Source organism: Bos grunniens, chromosome 5 (genome assembly GCF_055505025.1).
Source record: "Bos grunniens cultivar Pamir isolate PY7600 chromosome 5, Bosgru_T2T1.0, whole genome shotgun sequence".
Lineage (NCBI taxonomy): Eukaryota > Metazoa > Chordata > Mammalia > Artiodactyla > Bovidae > Bos > Bos grunniens.
Genome location: NC_141169.1, coordinates 46,881,348 through 46,901,129, shown reverse-complemented (window position 1 = coordinate 46,901,129; position 19,782 = coordinate 46,881,348). Strand labels below are relative to the sequence as shown.

The 19,782-nt window shown below is 45.2% G+C and overlaps 1 protein-coding gene and 1 long non-coding RNA gene across 3 annotated transcripts in view; one reads left to right on the top strand and one right to left on the bottom strand.

The window, feature by feature from the left end:
- Positions 1-3,712, bottom strand: part of LOC147371881 (uncharacterized) — a 29,028-nt gene extending 25,316 nt beyond the window's left edge. The window contains exon 1 of the long non-coding RNA XR_015163812.1: positions 3,582-3,712. This is a non-coding gene — a long non-coding RNA (uncharacterized LOC147371881). The remainder of the gene's footprint in view (positions 1-3,581) is intronic.
- On the top strand, positions 2,740-17,465 carry DYRK2 (dual specificity tyrosine phosphorylation regulated kinase 2). 2 transcript variants are annotated; one of them, XM_086400099.1, is made up of 3 exons: positions 2,740-3,209; positions 3,801-3,949; positions 11,916-17,465. In XM_086400099.1, exons 1-3 carry the CDS (start codon positions 3,161-3,163, stop codon positions 13,515-13,517), a joined length of 1,800 nt encoding a protein of 599 aa, XP_086256225.1. In that variant the 5' UTR covers positions 2,740-3,160; the 3' UTR covers positions 13,518-17,465. The 2 variants fall into 2 exon arrangements, with proteins under 2 accessions (XP_086256225.1, XP_086256226.1); XM_086400100.1 differs by lacking the exons at positions 2,740-3,209; positions 3,801-3,949 and adding an exon at positions 10,643-11,833.
- Positions 17,466-19,782: the final 2,317 nt, after the last annotated feature.

Here is a 19,782-nt window from a genome sequence, read left to right as displayed (position 1 = left end):
CTCCCTTCTACAAGACACCAGGCTGAATTCCCCAAAGTTTCTTTCTCGCTCACCCTGCCTACCTGTTATTTCAATCTGGATTTTGTAAACATTCAGAGCAGTAGACATTTTTACAATGGGCAAGAACCAAAGAGCAGAGTCTTACTGAGTGGAGCCCCTGATGTGGTTACTATTAACATCAATACAGCTCTGGTCTGGCTATGAGTTGTGACGATTAAATACGATAGTATTTGTGAAAGGGTTCTATACAGAGATTAATGCAGTGTAATTTTGCAATGTAATTTTGTAATGATGCATTAGAATAATAAGGTTTGAGGGTAACTCCTAGAATTCACCTAGTTCATTCTCCTTGAAAGCTCGGGTAGTGCTTTTGTTCATCTTTCTATATTTGCCATTAACACAGGTTGGAGCCATCAATAAAAAATAGAATGAGAGAAGTCCAAGCAATTGTAAATACTAATTCAGAGGTCAGTAAGAATAAGATTTTTAGGTCTTTGATTTGAAAGGTATAGCATTTATAATTAAAATAGTGAAAGATATTAGACTAATTGCAAATTTTCCTTAAGAAAGCAAAAATTAAAAAATGGAAATTGCACTTGTCATGTCATAAAGCAATATACTAGGAAAAGTTCTCTAAACATACAGTTTTTCTTTGATCAAAGTTAATGATTCATTGTGTCCCTTCCCTGGAAAAAAAAGTCAGTGTTCCTTTTCCTCATGTTTAATGTGGAAATTAATATTATTAATATGGATTTCACAAACTATGACATCTAGCAGTTATTGTTTTTCTTATTCATGAAAAAGCAGGAGAATATTTAGCTTCTGTTGAAGTAATATAATAATTATTTGAGTAAAATAACTGTCACATTATATCAAAATTGAATTTTTGGCTTCACATTTTTCATTTGAACATCAGTTGTATGGAAGGCTCATTAAGAAAAGGAAAACAGTATGAAAACAATTGTTTTGAAAGGGAAGGAAGGAAAAGAGGTGTGAGGTTTGTTAAAAAGCCAAGGTAGTGTAACAGAGAGCAGAGTTAGATTACAGGGACTCAGAAAATGAGTTCTAGCTTCAACTCTGCTACTAAGAAATCTCTTTTCATTGAGAATACTGAATATGTTTCCCCAGGTGAATCTGAATGTGATAGCCTGTGATGACAAGCAAAGGAGACTATCCTCTTCTGGGACCAGATCAGGACCAGATTCTTTTGTAAAGGCTTATTACTGGATTGACTGTTTCACTGTGGTTCTACTTTATTAAGAGAAGGCACAGACAGGACCCGTTTGAGGTACATATTACCAGTCACAATTTTATGCTTTGCCACCTGTTCTCTCTGCCAGTGCCCTCAATCCTTGCTGCCCCGTGTGGGATCCCTGGAGACTCTGAGAGGGTCACACTGTAACTTTGAAACACCCATTTGGGGGCATTTGTACAAAGCTGAGAGTGATGTTGCTGGCAGGTTGCTATGACAATTTGCAAACAGTAGAGGGGATGGGTCCCCATTCTGATTTGAGTCTGCACTAGCTCAGGCCTGCACACTTGATCTGGCCAGCGGCCGCAGAGTCCCAGGACAGACTTAACGGACCCAGGCCGCCAGAAGAAGTTCAGAAACCAGGCAAATCTTAGGAAGAAAGCGCAAGGCAAGCTTCCCGCTTCCCATCTCCCCTCCCGCTGAAGTAACAAAACCTGTGACCTTTGCACAAAGGCCTGTGCCACAGACGACACGAGGCGGGTGTGAGAAGGGCAAGCAGTTTTTCCGTCTGCAAGGGAAAGAGAGGCTGTATATAGCAAAATAAAAAGGGAAATTCTCCACGTGTCTTGGATGGGAAAGGGAAAGAGACTTCGTGTCTCTGGAGGAGAGGAATTGAAGGTATCGCTTAGGAAGGTGTGTCTCTCCCAGTGGCTGCGCAGGGAAAGGCTCGGAGTTGTTAAGGAAATGGGAGGTGTCTTTGATGTTTATTTTTGCCTAGCAACCCACAGCCAGCTGCTTCCCCGGCAGCCGTCCACAAGCGCCTCGCTGCCTCCCCTCGTCCTAGCGACTGGAGAGCGGTCATTAGGTGTCAGTAAACCGGGGAGGGAGTATGTGTGGTGGAGGTGGAAGTGGAAGCGGGAGGGGAGCCCCCTCCTTGGCCCACGTTCTGGGTCACCAGGCTAAGGCTCGGTCCTCCAACGGGGCTAGACTTACCTTAGCCAGGTGACCCTTGCACAACTAAGTTATTTCCATGATCAGATGGGGCGATGGGGTGGTTAAGCCACTGGGACCCGGAAGGCGGGGAGGGGGGCGGGCAGTATTGTCTGTGAGCAGCCATTAGGTTCGGAAAGCTGAAAATGCATACGTGTTTGGGGAAAGCGCTCGGAAGAGGAGGGGGGTTTTCTGCAGCGATTTCGGTGGGAGGGAAGCGGTGGTGGGTTGCGCTGGGCGGGGAGAGGACGAGGCCCGGGAGGGCAGAAGGTCGTTAGCTGAGGCGCCGAGGGGAGCAGTGCAGATGGCCGGAGGGGGAGGCGAAGGGCGAGAGGAGGTTGCAGAGTTTTCCGGGGAGTGGAGGGGTGTCTACGCCGACGACTGGAGGCGGGGGCGAGCAGGGAGGGACTTCGGTGGGCGGCTAGGTGGGGGAGGGGTGGGCGCGGGAGTGAGTGGCGCGGCGGCGGTGGGGGAGCCCGGGGGCGGGGCCTGCCCGGCGGCGGAGGGAGCGGGGGCGGGGCTGCCCTCCTGGGCCGAGCGGCGCGCGGGCTCCCGGCGAGTGTGCGCGGGGGCGCGCCTGCGCGGGCCCGGGAGGAGGCTCCCAAGCGAGTCGGCCCAGGCGGCGCAGCCCGCCGCTCCCCCGCGCCCTATGTGAGGGAATCGGGGAGGCCCGCGGCGCACCGGGGAGGGCGAGGCATGTGCACGGGCCGGAGGGAGCTGAGGCCGCCCGAGGAAGAGGAGGACGGCGGCGGCGGCGAGGAGAGCGGGGGGCTCGCGGCGGCGGGCCCGGGCCGAGGGGATGCAGCGGACTGTGTGTGTCTGGCTGTAGCTGACGCGAGGCGGCGAGGAGGCGCCGGAGATCCGCCAAAGGGGCAACCAGGGGCCGGCCGCGGTGGCGGCCGCGAGAAGTAGCAGCAGGACGGGCGGCGGCGGCGGCGGAGACGGCAGCCTTGAGATGCATTTTCTTCTCCAGCGGCCATGTTAACCAGGAAACCTTCGGCCGCCGCTCCCGCCGCCTACCCGACCGGTAAGGAGGCCGGGGCCCCGCTGCCCGCGCCGGCCACCGGGCCAGCCCTCGTGGCGCCGGCGCCCGCTGCCAGCAGGACCTCGAACAAAGTCTGCGCCGCGGCTGGGCGGCGCGGGATTCCCCGGGTGGACGGCGCGCCCTCGCCTCGGCTCATTGTTAACACGCGGGCCCCGAGGCTCCTCGGAGCGGAGCCCTCCGGCCGGACAGGACCCGTTCCTGACCTCCCACTCTGGGGCTCGGTGATGCGGCGGCGCCCGGGTCGGCAGTCCAGTTCCGCTCCGGGCCTACGGACGCCCGCAGAGTGGACCGCCGGCCCGGCCCAGCCCGGCTCCCTGGCGGGGTCGCGAACTCGCTCGAGCGGGGGAACCCTACCTAACTTTGCAGCCGCCGAAGCCCCGCCCGCGGGCGCGCCGGGTTTCTGCGTCCCAGGCCTCCCGCCGCTCCCCCGGCGCTCGCACTCAAGGTCCCTGGCTCGGCCCGGGGCAGAGCGGGCTCCGCAGCCTGGAGGGGTGGGGTGGGGCGGGGCCACGGGGTCCCAGTGACTTTCTCCCCCTTGACCCTCTTTTGTCTCCTCCCGCGCGTGGCTGCCAGGCCGAGGAGGGGACAGCGCCGTTCGCCAGCTTCAGGCTTCCCCGGGGCTTGGTGCGGGGGCTCCCCGGAGCGGAGTGGGGACCGGCCCGCCCTCCCCCATCGCCCTGCCGCCTCTCCGAGCCAGCAACGCTGCCACCGCAGCCCACACGGTGAGACCCAGCCCGTGGGCGGCTGGGAGGGGGACGAGGGGCGGGAGAGGGGCCCGGGGCACCAGCACCCGTACTTGGGGGCGTCTGCAGCCGGGAGAGGGGAGAGAGGTCGAAGTGCGAGTGTCTCCACGCCCCTGGCCAGTGGCCTCTCCGGGACGCCGCCCTCTGGAACTTGGGCGAGCCCAAAGCTGCAGCCACAAAGGAGGATTCGTGGCACGGGCCCCTCACTTCCCTTCTGGAGCCCGCCCACCCCTGCACTCCCCTTCCTTCGAACTTCCTCCGGCTCTTTTCCCCTCTTTTTTTCCCCCCGTCTTTGCTTCCTCGAGCTCCTTTCCCCGACCGGATAAACATCCCTCCCCCTCCGCCACCACGTTGGGTAGTGGATATTTATAGAAATAGATCTGTGTTAGGGTCAGCCCGGCTGTCCTGCCCGGAAAATAGATCCCCCAAAGAGCCTCGCAGGCCTGGCCTCAGCCAGCAGGGAGCACCGCCAATTGTCCCCCGCGTGTGGAAGCATGTTTTATGAGTGCTACAGGTTTGAACATAGCAGAAATTGTAATTAACATTAACAAAAATAAGAGCCGCAGCAGCAGTCAAAACAAGCCACCCCTGTAGGTTTCTGCAGTTGGGTATTATTCAGAAGGAAAGGGCCAGCTTTGCTTCCCAGGGAGGTGGGAAGGGCAGGGCACTTGACAGGGCCAAGAGGGAGGTGAGAGCCCAGCACCAGACCGGTGGCTGCAGAGATCAGCAAGCTGGACTTGACTTCAGCGTGTACCTCTTTTCTCAGTCCCAGAGAGAGCCCTTGGATGGTGGCTGACAGCCTAGCAGAGCTGTGCACCGGAGGAGGTGATGGTTTCCAGGGACTTGTTTACATATTCCTCTGAATCTTTCAGAGGAAACGCCTAAGATGGTTCTAAATGAGGGGCGCTTGCTAGGGATATGGCTTTGTTTGCCAAGTGAAAGTTAAGTTCTTGTAGAATAGGCCATTTCTAGCCTAGAGGGGTAGCTCTGAAGGTCATGTGCTATGCGGAAACTTGTTTATCAGGGGAGAATTTGTGAGGGAATGGCCAAAGTGGAATGTTTTCTGTTAGACCTGAACATCTGTGTACAGTTCCACAGGAAAATGTTTTCTTGTTAAATCTTTCTCTCTCTCCTCCTCTTTCTGTCTCTCATGACACATCTAGACCCAGGGGCTAAGAATTCACTGCACAGAAGTTAACCAATCTGTTGGGGCTGTGGTTGATGGAAGCGAATCAGTAGACTGCTGATTCTGCGTGTTCTTGTCACGGTGATGTTTTAGTTGAGAAATTGCCATTGGGTTTTAGGTGTTTCAGTTTGTTTGTTTGGTTTGGAATCATCTGACAACTTGGAAAGTATAACATCCAGTTTTTTTCCATGTCCGAATGTGATCACATGACTTGGTGTGACCTGGAAATGAAATACTACTGGGTTTGCATCTGGATTCTGGTTTTCTAAGAGTGGGCTTTGCTTGATCAGAACCTCTTTGCAAATGAAATGTGTATAAGATGATGGAAAATGAAAGGTGACTACTAGAGGAGTAGTCTGTGGGAGACCAGAAATGAAAAGATATGTGGGTGCTTCTCAGCTCTCCTAATGATAGTGCTTGTATTTTACTGTGGTGTCTATTTGATTCACCTAAAACTTCAGTGTGCCATTGATTAGAAGCTTGGTTTTGAAAGTATGAATTTTGGTTCTGGTTGTTGTTTAGTTTTGGTTTTAAATATTTACAGAATATCGCAGACTTCCTCAAATGGGTGAGTAAAAGGACCACGGGGTTTTATCTGGTTCTGCTCCTTCATTTTTTGGATGAGGAGAGCAGACAAGTTAACTGGTTTGGTCGAGATGCCTGAGCTAGTTTCTATGAAAGCTGGAGCTAAAGCCCAGGCCCTCCTGAGTTCAGCTTTACATACTGCTTGACTGCTAATTTTAGGAAATTGAACTGGTTTCTTTATAAAGGCACAAACCTTAAAGATCCATGTTTCTATACGTCTTTGAGATTTTTAAAAGTTTTTAGTTTTTAATTTCACAGGAGTTACAACTAGGAATAGCTATTAATGATTGAGTAGGGGAAGCATTATGCAGAAGAAACTAGTGTTTGCCTATGTTTTCCCTTGTGAGTGATGTAGTAGGTAGATAAATATATGACTGAGAATTATAAACTTTGGAATTTATCTAGTGCATTGCCCTCTTGTTCCTTGTCTCCATGGATATCTTGTACATTAGTCATTTTGTGTATCTCTTTTGGTCCTAAAAGCATACATACCTAGTAACTATTCTGATTCTTAATAGTTTTTTCTTTTTAATGTTTTATGGGGGATATTAATTTGCTTATTTTTAAAATTCTGAAATATTAGTATTGTATCACTTTTATAACTGCTTAATGTTTAAAGCACTCTCCAGTTACCAGTTTTACTGTTGTAAAATAATTGGAGTTGAAGAATGAATATTCCATTTTAAAAAATAGTAGAGTTTGGTAGAAGAAAAGTAGACATTTGACTCAGGGCCACACAGACCATCAGTGTTTGAGGAGGAGCTAAAATTCCGATCATTTTGGACTCAGTTCTATTCCCATAACACCATATAGCATTTCTAAGATGACTCCAGTGAAATTTGAAAACTCCCAGAAATGTTAACACAGGGAAGTATGTGCAATTTTCCCTTTTATTTTTGGAAGAGATTAAAACTACCAAATTGGCTAGACTATTGTTCTTATATAATTTTTAATGCAAAAATGTTTCATGGTCAACGAGGGCTTTTTTAGGTATCTCTGCTTTAATCCATACATTTTAGGTATCTAACAATTACATCCACTCACTGTGTTATTTTTAAATTCAACAGGCACTGTGCTAGATAGGCATTGGCCAAAAAGGAAAAAGCAAGTAAGAGGTTTTAAACATCCTTAAGTTTATGGTATAGTTCTGGCCTATGTATTCTGGAAATGTTTTGGCATTTCTAGGGTTTCTCCCCCACTCCCCCGCCTTTTATAGAACAGTTAATTGAGCTTCTGACCCAGGTTGTGATTGTAGATTCCTATGGTGTGTAAGACAATATCCTCCTTTACTGCTGCTGCTAAGTCGCTTCAGTCATGTCCGACTCTGTGTGACCCCATAGACGGCAGCCCACCAGGCTCCCCCATCCCTGGGATTCTCCAGGCAAGAGCACTGGAGTGGGTTGTCATTTTCTTCTCCAGTGAATGAAAGTGAAAAGTGAAAGTGAAGTTGCTCAGTCGTGTCTGACTCTTCGTGACCCCGTGTACTGCAGCCTACCAGGCTCCTCCATCCATGGGATTTTCCAGGCAAGCGTACTGGAGTAGGTTGCCATTGCCTTCTCTGCCTCCTTTACTGGAGCCCCTCAAATGAATTTCCTTAACATCTGGAAAGTTTTTAAGATTCCACATGTCACTTTTAGGTATTTAGTTGATGCTATTATTCTTTTAACGGGCTGTCCTTGCCTCCATGTCTCTGCTTATGTATTGCAATCCTAACTGAGTCACCAGGGACAAGTCTTGATTCCCTGGGTGTTAACTTCATGTTTTGTTATGAAGGTACAAAGGTAGTTGTCAAGAATAACTTAAAGAGGTGAGAGTTTAAAAGGAGTTACTGACATACGTTCTTCCATTCAGCAGAAATTGACTGGTGCTTACTGTATGCTTGGATTTATGTCAATAAGGATTTAAAAAGATAAGAGGTGACCCCACCCTGGAACTGCTCACATCCTGGTTGGTATATCAGGTTTGAAAACAGGTGTGAAATGAAATAAGTATTTTAATATATCAGTGCTCTGTAAGCACCCTGGAAGGGAAGGGGACCTTTTCAAAGAGGAGGTGAGAGTTGAACTGGCCATTGAAGGGTGAGTAGGAGTTTTCCACATGGCCCACGTTAACAAGATTTCAAGCAGCACTTGGAAAGGATGATAGTTCTAGCTCTCCTTTCAGTTCAGTTCAGTCGCTCAGTCGTGTCCGACTCTTTGCAACCCCATGAACCACAGCACTCCAGGCCTCCCTGTCTATCACCAACTCCCGGAGTCCACTCAAACCCATGTCCATTGAGTCGGTGATGCCATCCAACCATCTCATCCTCTGTTGTCCCCTTCTGCTCCTGCCCTCAATCTTTACCAGCATCAGGGTCTTTTCAAATGAGTCAGTTCTTCACATCAGGTGGCCAAAGTATTGGAGTTCCAGCTTCAACATTGGTCCTTCCAATGAATATTCAGGACTGATCTTCTTTAGGATGGACTGGTTGGATCTCCTTGCAGTGCAAGGGACTCTCAAGAGTCTTCTCCCAACACCACAGTTCAAAAGCATCAATTCTTCGGTGCTCAGCTTGCTTCATAGTCCAACTCTCACATCCATACATGACCACTGGAAAAACCATAGCCTGACTGGACGGACGTTTATTGACAAAGTAATGTCTCTGCTTACTCACTACTATACTAAGCACACTATGCCTTTTACCTTGTTTAACCCTCCTAACCCCCCTAATGAGGCAGCCTTGTTACCCTCTTTATACCGATAAGGGCCCTGAGGTTCAGAGAGATTAATTACTCAAGGTCATATAGTTTGAAGTGGTGGAGCTTAGATTCATTTCCCATGTGTCTAATTGAAAATCCCTGAACACCTAACCATTATGAAACATGACTTCACCGAAAAGAGAGGAATGTAAAAGAGAGTGGTGTCTCCATGGGTCGTAGGGAATCCAGCTTATTATTCTCAGAGAGAGTGTGACAGTGGTAGGTGACACTGGAAAGACTCAGGTCATTTAGGCTCAGCATTTTAGAACCTCATGTTCTTGCCTGTAAGTTCTTCAGTTCTTTGTGGAAATGGAGTGCCCACATGAGCCTTAAGCAAAGTCAAGGGCAGTGTGAGTGACATTTTCAGTGGTAACTCCAGAAACATCATGGAGAGGAGAGATGGTGAATTCTAGGCTTAGAAGCAAAAGGACACGTGAAGAGGCTGCTTCTGTTGTCCCAGTAAAAGACACAAGAACTCCAGGTGGGATAGCGAGGCTGGAGGGGAGTGGGTCAGTTAGAAATGATGGTGGGGCTCCATGGTGACTTGGGAAGGTACAGGAGATATGGAGATGGACTGAGTGACTATTCGGGAGGGTGGCTCATACGGTAAAGAATCTGCCTACGATGCAGGAAACCCAGATTTGATCCCTGGGTGGGGAAGATTCCCTGGAGAAGGGAATGGCCACCCACTTCAGTATTCTTGCCTGAAAAACCCCATGGACATTGATGCCTATTGGGCTACAGTCCATGGGGTCACAAAGAGTTGGCCACAACTGAGCACAGCAGCACAGCGTTTTCTTGGTCAGAAATGCAGGGTTATGGGAGGAAGAAGTGGTTTGAGTGGGAAAAGTGCGAGTTGAGTTTGAGTTGAGTTGAGTTACCTTGTTTAACCCTCCTAATGCCCCTAATGAGGCAGCCTTGTTACCCTCTTTATACCGATAAGGGCCCTGAGGTTCAGAGAGATTAATTGCCCAAGGTCATATAGTTTGTAGTGGTGGAGCTTAGATTCATTTAGAATCTGGGTTTCCTGCATTGAGTATTTCATGGAGAAATACATGAGGAAGGCAGCTGATCTGTAGTTGGACACAGCGAGTCTTGAGTTCAGGAGTCATGGATTGGGCTTGTCTAAGCTGGAGGTGTTCTGGGAGTAAAAGCCATGAGCAACTTGAGGCTTGAACCCTGGGGGAACCCTGGAACCCTCCTTGATTGCTGCTGTGGAAGAGACCAAGAGTAGATAGTTGGGAGAGACAGAAGGTCATCCAATTAATTGGAAAACTCTAGTTCTAGTCACTCAGCTTTTGTGATGGTATTTTAAATTATGCAGAACATTAAAATTGCTATTATAAAAATTGAAGTCGGTTTCTGAAGCTCAGAATGTTTTACTTTGCCCTCTTTTTAGAACTTCCTATGGCTCCAAGGTCAATTTTGTCCCCAATGAAGCCTCATGCTTTTGTACTGTGTATACTGGTAATGTTGGTTTTTCTTCTGAAATCTCTCCAGGCTGCCCTGAAGAGAACGGTTCACTAGGAGACATATATTTCTAATTTCAGGTCCTTTCATTCCTGGTACTTGAAAGACCACAGTGGGGAGGAGGAGAGGTACAGAGAGTGAGGCTTAGACAAAAAGCATTGGACAAGACTGTACTACTTTCATATATACATCCAGGACTTCCCTAATTCATTTTTACAAACTGCTTTGCTTTTGGCAAAGAATGAGGATAAAATAACTTGTCTGGCTACACTGACAGAAGATAAGTTCATTTAACATAGAATACCATCTGTGAGTTTAGTAGAAGGGTTCAACTAGAAGTCTTGCAGAAATCTAAGAAGTAAAATCCCTCAGTCAATGAAATCCCACTTCAGACAGGCCCAAGTACTGAACTGTATTCTCCTTTGTTTTAGAAGATTGCAGAGAGAAAGCACATGCCTCAGATAGTACATCAGTTAAAATTTGAAGGTCTTGGACTCCTAGTGAGATTGACTTGGAATTTCATTTTGTAATCTAGGTAGTCCCAAACCATTTCTTGAATTATAATATTACATAGAGCACTTCTATGCATTTAGTGATATGTAAAGTCCAAGAGATAGGGTTTAGGAGATGATGGGGAAAATACTGAAAGTTTAGGACTTCAGCTAATTGACTGTATACTCCTGAAGGGCTGTGTGGCCAGACCTCAGAGAACACTGAATGAATGAGATGGATCGCAAACAGCAAGTTCATCTTTAAGCTTTCATATAAAAAAAATCACCTGCTGGGATGCTTTTAAGACTTGTGAGTTATTGTCTGAGGCTGGCAAGAATTCCTAACTGGGAGGGGATCCTGGCTGTTAGTTCTCTTCCACCCCTCACCTCTTGGCCATAATAATGCTTGAGAGAAATCCCAAGTAGATTCTCTGTGAGAAGGCTGGGGCCCCCTGGCTTATGCCTTCACTTTTGTTCATACAGGAATGTTCAGGGATGGCTTGTGTGCCTGAAATAGAAATCGCTACATTGTATTCCTTGTTGGAAAGCTGAGTATCCCAGCAGCCGGGAGAAATACATGTTTTGAGAGAGCCAAGCCATTGACCAAAGGAAGGCCCGCCGAGTGAGGCGGTTGGATTGTTGGGCTGGATGGCCTTAAATGGTCATCACAGTCAGTACAGCCCAGAGACTTAAAAATAGGTTTGGGGTTTATAAGATACTACAGTGTATATCTACATGGGAATCTTTTCCAGCCTAAAAGTACAATTCTCTGCTTCTGGATCAAGTACTTTCCTAGGTATAATTAGTTTGATTTGCGAGTAGTGGAGAAGACCAAGAATGAAGACAGCAGTGCTCTCAGAATAGAGCTAAATTCCAGAGACGGAGTAGTAAACAAGACTGACCTGGTCCCTGCCCTCATGGCAATAAAGAAGCTACTAAGTGAAGTGTGAAAAATGTTGTAATCCAGGGGCGGGAGAGCCAGTAGAGTGCCCATGTGTTCATGCTCTTTCTGTATCCTTTCATCGTGATATCAAGTATGGGTTGAATGGAATGTCTATGATACCACAGTGCCTGTGCTAAATGTTAGGTAGAGAATGATGACCAAGAAACCTGATCTCTGCCTCCACTGAGAACTTACTCTAAGGACCCTGAAAACATGTACAGCAAACTCTTTGTTAGGTGCAGCAGTTCTGGGGTCCTTTCTTTTTTTCCAGATCCCTCGTTTCATAGCCATCCCCAGCCCCTCAGCCTCTTCTGCCTTTGAGGCTCTCTGCATCACGACGTCCACTCTCCCTGTGGCAATGTTGGTGAGGTCCCTGCTGCGTGCACAGCTCTTTCCTTTGAAGAAACCTGATACCGACTGTACATTCAAACCAAGTTGGATTTCGTAAAGGTGGGGGTGGGAGCCAACGTATAAAATAGCCCTTTTGAACGAACCTCTTCTGTTCCATTGATGTTCCCTCTCTGAATTCCAGATTGGCGGCAGTAAGCACACAATGAATGACCACCTACACGTCAGCAGCCACGGACAGATCCAGGTTCAGCAGCTGTTTGAGGATAACAGTAACAAGCGGACAGTGCTCACGACACAACCAAATGGGCTTACCACGGTGGGCAAAACGGGGTTGCCAGTGGTGCCGGAGCGGCAGCTGGAGAGCATCCACAGACGGCAGGGGAGTTCCACCTCTCTGAAGTCTCTGGAAGGCATGGGGAAGGTGAAAGCCACCCCCATGACTCCGGAGCAAGCGATGAAGCAATACATGCAAAAACTAACCAGCTTTGAACACCACGAGATTTTCAGCTACCCTGAAATATACTTCTTAGGTCCAAATGCAAAGAAGCGCCAGGGCATGACAGGCGGGCCCAACAACGGTGGCTACGACGATGACCAGGGGTCCTATGTGCAGGTGCCCCACGATCACGTGGCTTACAGGTACGAGGTCCTCAAGGTCATTGGGAAGGGGAGCTTTGGGCAGGTGGTCAAGGCCTACGACCACAAAGTCCACCAGCACGTGGCCCTGAAGATGGTGCGGAACGAGAAGCGCTTCCACCGGCAGGCGGCCGAGGAGATCCGCATCCTGGAGCATCTGCGCAAGCAGGACAAGGACAACACCATGAACGTCATCCACATGTTGGAGAACTTCACCTTCCGCAACCACATCTGCATGACATTCGAGCTGCTCAGCATGAACCTCTATGAGCTCATCAAGAAGAACAAGTTCCAGGGCTTTAGTCTGCCTCTGGTTCGCAAGTTCGCCCACTCCATCCTGCAGTGCCTGGACGCTTTGCACAAAAACAGGATAATTCACTGTGACTTGAAGCCCGAGAACATTTTATTGAAGCAGCAGGGTAGAAGCGGGATTAAAGTGATTGATTTTGGCTCCAGTTGTTACGAGCACCAGCGGGTCTACACATACATCCAGTCCCGTTTCTACCGGGCCCCGGAAGTGATCCTTGGTGCCAGGTATGGCATGCCCATCGACATGTGGAGCCTGGGCTGCATCCTCGCAGAGCTCCTGACTGGTTACCCCCTCTTGCCTGGGGAGGATGAAGGGGACCAGCTGGCCTGTATGATTGAACTGTTGGGCATGCCCTCCCAGAAACTGCTGGATGCATCCAAACGAGCCAAAAATTTTGTGAGTTCCAAGGGTTATCCTCGTTACTGCACTGTCACGACTCTCTCAGACGGCTCCGTGGTCCTCAATGGTGGCCGTTCCCGGAGGGGGAAACTGAGGGGCCCACCAGAGAGCAGAGAGTGGGGGAATGCACTGAAGGGGTGTGACGATCCCCTCTTCCTTGACTTCTTAAAACAGTGTTTAGAATGGGATCCTGCAGTTCGCATGACCCCTGGCCAGGCTTTGCGGCACCCCTGGCTGAGGAGGCGGCTGCCAAAGCCTCCGACGGGGGAGAAGACGTCTGTGAAGAGGATCACTGAGAGCACTGGTGCTATCACATCCATTTCCAAGTTACCTCCACCTTCCAGCTCAGCTTCCAAACTGAGGACTAATCTGGCACAGATGACAGATGCCAATGGGAATATTCAGCAGAGGACAGTATTGCCAAAACTGGTTAGCTGAGCTGAGCCCCCCGATGCTGGTAATTCTGAAAGATACGACATTGCTGAGCCTTATTGGGTTGAAAAAGAGTAGCTCAGACCTGTTTTTATTTGCTCAATAACTCGACTCATTTGTATCTTTTCGGCACTTGTTTTAATGTAAGAAAGTTTGTTTTGTTTTATAAAATACATGGGGACAATGCTTTAAGTTTTTATACTTTCTGAAACTGTTTTTGTGTTCTAAAAGTACGATGAGCCTTACTGTAATTAGTGTGGCAGAGTAATAAACATCAGTGGCAGGCCATTGATCACATCATGACTGCCGCGCATCTACAGATTGGTGTCAGAGACATTCACTATGTCTTCATGGTTCATAGTGTATTCTCCCCAAGGTGATTGCCTCTGAAGGCCCCCCCGCCCCCAACAAGCCCTTCTCTCTCCACACTCCAGGGTCATGCACAGGTGCAGCATGTCCTGCTTTGTTTTCCATAAGTTACCTGGGTGGTAGTGATGGTGGGAGGAGGATGGTCAGGACGAAAATGATATTGTAAGAAAAATTGCACCTTAGAGGTTTTTTCCCCTGAAATAGTGCTCAGAGACAAAATCCCCACAGTTGAAATGCTCAGTTAGCATTTTGACGTTCTAAAGGCCAGCCAAGCAAACCTGGTGGATGAATGGAAACGCGTGTGTCCCTCCAAATTCTCCAATGTAATCAGTGAGCCATTTTGCAAAGAAGTCTCGTTTAACAGAATTTGGTTTTGCACCTAAAGTTAGAAATGTATTCCATGAACTAACTGTTCTTCCCTTCTCTTTGCTTTTCTCCCCGCTGTTCCTCTTTCACCACACATCTGTTGCTTGCATCTAATTTCTTTTCCTTCCGTCAAATACATATCCCAGACTGTTAATACAGAAAAGAGACATTTTTAGCTGTGATTATGACCATCTTTTTCATATTCCAATTTAAAAAAGAATAGCCTAGCTACTTAAAGTGGGGATTTCCATAGTCCAAAGACAGTTTAGCAGACTCGAGTGAGTTCACACTTCAGGTGCCACAGTAAGGTTCTTGTAGCCTGGGAAAGCATCACCTCTTTAAAAAGAAAGAGGATTGAAAATCCTCTTCTTCAACAGACGTCAATTGTCCTTGTCCAGCAAGGCCAATTTTAACAAAATCTAAGGAGGAAAATTTCAGCCTCAAGTTAAATGGTTTGACTTACTCTGTGCATCATTAGAAGAACCATAGACATTGCATTCCTGTTTTATTTTACTTTTGTTTGGATTGCACTTGATTGTTTTCATGGGAATGACACTTTACCTGTAAAAGTAACTCTTGAGAGTTAGGTAAAAGAATATTTTCTCCTCTGAATAATAATTATTTTCACAGTGAAAACTTCAGTATTTTATCACTAATGTATGAGCAGTGATACATATCAATTTCAAGGCACGTGGAAAAAAATTTAGTTATGTGCAATTTAATATAGAAAGATTTCTGCCTGTTTGGACAATAGGTTTGGGTAGTATAAAATAGGATAAATACTCTTTTATATGCACAGATATTATTGTATGGATTGCCTGTAAATTGATTTACAAGTACTTAAAGCATGGTCCCCAGTGAGGCCAAGAAAGTTTCCGGTTAAGTTCTTTTAATATTAATCCTACAGTTTCTCTTGCTTTAAAAAAGAAAAAGAGTAGTTTTGAATAAAACACTTTACTTATCTTGAGGCTTTGTCAGTTGATGGTGGAGAAAAATGCTCAGGAAATATTACAGATATTTGCCAAAAAATCAGTAATAAGATTAGCTTATTAATAAAGTAGTGGTGTTGATATTTGCTTTACTATTTAAGGGTGTCACTGATAAATTAATTTATACTTCTGTATTTAGAAATTATAGCTTCTTTCCCCTAGTCAAATTCTTTAGCCTGTTGTACACATTTCTGTGTAATCTATGGAAGTGCAATAATGTTAGTTGCATTTTAAATGATGCTCATGTGATCAGTCAGTGGCTTATAGAATTTAAAGATTGTGTATTATTAAAATTTTGGCTTAAAGGCATAAGAAGTGTAAGACTCGTGGTGGCTTTAGAAAACCATAAGCCTCTTAACGATGGTTAGTGTCTTTAGGTCATTAAAACAAACAGAAACATAAAGGCTATTTTCCCCTTGCAATGCTCCTCTTCCGCCGTATCCACTCTCAAGATTTTCACTGAAATAAATGAACCTGAGCCTGCCATTAATATGAATTTCCCTATAGAATGATTATCCATGTTAAAGTTTATAAACAGTCTAATACTGCTTGTCTCCTCCCCCACCACACAGAACTGGTTCTTCACATGCCAACAGTGCATTTGTGACTGTGTTTATTCACAAATGTAACCGGAAGCTTTTAAGCCAAACTAAAATGTGCGGCACTGGGGCTCCCCCCACTGCACTTCCTAAATACAGTGAAACTCCCCTCATTCACAAAGAGCCACCACGTTCAGTGTTTAGTGATAGAGCTGCTTTTTAAGTCTAGCTTAATTATAATGTCAAAGAAAAAGACAAATGTTGCATCGTTGTGATTTTAAAACGTAAATCAGTGAAGGGCTCTGCTAGGCTAGTAGGAGTTGGCTTGGAAACAGTCCTTGGTCTCACAGGTTACCATTGTCTAGGGATGTCTGAGCTGTTTTCAGATTTAAGAGCACAGTGTGGTCTGGTCTTTGGTTGTGGTCTCATCTGGCTCCGTTTCTTGCACCCCCAGGGCGTGCATCACCACTTCCGTGTGTTGCTACAACAGTGATGCAAGACAGTGTAGATTAACAGTAGAGGAGAAATTGTGCCCTTAGTGATAACAGTGTGCCTTTTGTTCTGAATGCCATGTTGTAGGGCATGCATTTTTTGGCCTCTTTAACTCTTTGAATACTAGGCAGTAAGAATGGAACCCACCTCTGCAAAGAGACATCTGTCTTAAACATCCAGATACTTACTGGCCTTAATAGAAACCATAAGGCGTATATCATTGTCAAGCACCAAAAAAGGTCACCACTGGTTAGTTACGCATGGAATTCCTATGTTTAAGGGGTTAAAGATGGTCTTTGTTGTATCTTAACATCAGACTGATTTTTTAAATGATATTTTTTTTTTTGTTATGCTAACACTAGACAAAAATCGACTGTATTTGTAAAAATTTACCTCAAACCATTTAATTTTATAGTGTGATTAATCCCAGGGCATTTGGTATGAACCAAAGTGCATTCCTTTTATATATGCCTGGCTCTAGTAAGGATGGCCAGGGATTTTTACAATTTGGGTGCAAGGCACTTAAGCCACTTTTAAACTTACTAGGTGGTTTGGAGTCATGTGGAAGGACTCCATCAGAATGTTAGGAAACACTTTAGGCGTCAGCATTGGGCCATATTGGAATCTTCAAAGTGTGAATTATTTTCAAGAGAGCATTCATTTTTGTAATTTTTTTCATCAAGAATATTCTGGTAAGCAGAAGACTTAAAAACAAACTGATTTGGTCGGTAAAGGTTTTAATATTGCCCAACATAATGCTGTGGTAGCATTAAAAAAAAAAGTATTTGTGAACTCTGTTTCTTAGGGGCTTGTACATCTCTGCTATGGACATAGATGAAATTAATTGTAATTATACTCAGCTCAACTGCTACAGTTATGTCTAGGCAGTGGCTTGGGTTTCTATCGAGCAACAACTTAGACACGTGACTGTAATATGCTGCAACTGTGTGTACTGAAAATATGTGAAAATGGTTGAATGTGGACTGTGTATATATGTATGTAAAAATTTCTGTGAGATGCTGCTGTCGCCACTTAACATGAAATATGTTCTAGTGGATTTTAATCCTAGTGGCCAGTTCTATGATACTGTATGTATTGTACAGCTGATGACAGGAGTAAGACTGTTCAGTGAATATTTGTTAAATTTTATTGTCGTGGCCAGAGATAATTTCAGAATAAAATTTTAATGTCCTACCTTACTTTTCTCCCCTTTTCTAACTGTAATTTTACTCCTGATCCATTTCTGGTGTTAGTCTTGGTCTAGTAGCCTGGAGAGAGTTTAGAATACAAATATTTTTCAGCAATCACCAATTATTTTTTTATTAGTTCCATATAAATGTACAGATTCCAAGTCAGAAAGGCTAGAGTTTTAGTTAGATCACTCTTGCTTTTTCTCAATGTATTTTGTTCTTTTACCTATATTATTTTTATGAGCCTCTGCTATATTCTCTATCTTATATTTAGTATCTTGTAGAACTTCAGATCTTTTGTGTGTGTGTGTGTTTTAATTTCTTTTTAATTTTCAGGGCCTTGGGAGCAGAGTCGAAATTATTTCCCACTGGTCTTCATTCTCCCCTGTACTTAAAGTCCTGGTAAATTATTCTTAATGTGCTCTCACCAGCTCCTCCATATTTTTTTTAACGCTTATGCTTTTGCAGTTCTTGTACTCGTGGTCTCTTTGGTTCACATTTTTGGGAGTTTTTAGTGGCTCCTTTAGTCATGGCTGGATCAGAAAGTAAGGCCTGTGAACTGCAGCTAGCTCGTGATTTGTCAAGTTCAGTTAATACCAAGCGGAGAGTTTACTCACAGATGACAGTGAGCAGATGCTGTGGTAATTTGTCAGACATTGCAGGGTTATTATGTAGACAAATATTTCCCTCTTGTGGAAAGAACTACCTCACATTTTTATTTACACCCGTCCTGCCAGCAACAGCAGAGGAACTACTTAGTGCGGCTTCCTGCAGCAGAAGGGGGCTACACCGAAAACGAGGGCATGCTAGGAGCTCCCAGCCCCAGGCTTGGTCTTATCACAGCCTAGGCCGTGGACTTCCGGAATTGCTTCTCTTGTTTCTCAGAGTTCTTACGCATGACAAAATACCAACCAACCAAGAAACCCAGTATATTTGATATGAATTTTTAAGAGATGTGCATTATGTATGAAAATGAAAGTTGATGCTAAAGCTACAGTTTAAAATATTGTCCAGATTTGACAGAGCAGATGATAGCTCTTGTTCATTCTCTATCATCGGATCTTCTCAAAGTTCTTTCTTAAATTGATATATGCTACTTTTTATTTGAATTTCTGTAATCTTTTGGAATAAATACATAAATATTCTTGGAACCTCAAAGTTGTCTTCAAACTAGCACTGGAGGGTGTTCCTAGCTGGCATTGGTATTGATGTTTTAGAGCAAGAGAAATTAGTTTATTTTCTGTTTTGGAAAAAGAACTGTTGAGAGAGATTTGAAAAAAGGGTATTTGTGACTTTGTTTCATTGCTGTTTTAAAAAAGTTTGAATTACACTGCATTTCCTTTGGGCAATTAGGCAAATAAACACTTGTCATGAGTGATGCTTAACACCTTCCAAAATGAAAAATGACTTGCCAGCGCATTACACATACGTAAGAAAATTGCATCTTACTGCAAAGGATTTGGTTTATTTGGTTTGTCTTTGACTTAGTGTTTTGCTGTGGTCACATCCTTAATATCTGCTACATATCGTATATATGGGAAGAAGAAACATAATTGCCATTCCTTTGCATCTCAAGGACATTTAATGAGCAAACTAAATTAATATTCATTCCTCTGAGGAAAGCTGACATTTTAGGAGTATTAACTAGCCATCTATAGAAGGGAGCAACAAGACATATAACAACTCCCATGTGTTCCAGAGCTTCTTGTATGCTCTTTATGAAGAAAGCCTCCCAGATCTCATGGTGGTGTATGAACATCACTTCAGCCTTGTTCATCCCTCTGAACTGTAATTACCCTAATTTGATAGAAGTGACTGGCTCCAAAGTGACTGCAAAAAAACGGCCTCAGGTTGCAATCAGATAAAGAACTTTGCTCTTGGACAATAAAGGAAAATCCCTAATTGTAAATCACAACCAAAAATTTAGAAAGGGGAGAAATTTTGAGCTAGCAGTGGGCATTTCTATTATTTGAATAAATTGTGTATCAGTTTCCAAGAATATTTTTTAAAAGGGGAGAAACTACAAAGAAAAAGCAAAATGAAACTGAGGCCTAGGGTAGCTTAGTCTCTTGGTATATCTAATAGCTAAATGCACTGTCAGCACACCCTTTAGTTAATTTAAGAAAGAGGGACTTCTCATATTGCCATATGGGGGGAGATTAATTATAATGGCTTTATTCTTTATTGTTCTTAACATATGCTTTTACATATGAATGTATGAAGATATTTTTGATTCTTCACTAAATCTCAGGGATTAAAAGTTAAATTTGACTGACTAGCAGCAGGTAAATCTCTAAAATTCAAACTTACTCAGGTTTCCTCCTCT

What these genes read in the sequence shown, in the direction of transcription:
- DYRK2 (XM_086400099.1), top strand. Translation starts at nt 3,161, where the DNA reads ATGTTAACCAGGAAACCTTCGGCCGCCGCTCCCGCCGCCTACCCGACC. An exon ending in TCCCGCCGCCTACCCGACCG is followed by an intron (nt 3,210 to 3,800) that starts GTAAGGAGGCCG and finishes CGTGGCTGCCAG; the next exon opens with GCCGAGGAGGGGACAGCGCC. An exon ending in CTGCCACCGCAGCCCACACG is followed by an intron (nt 3,950 to 11,915) that starts GTGAGACCCAGC and finishes TCTGAATTCCAG; the next exon opens with ATTGGCGGCAGTAAGCACAC.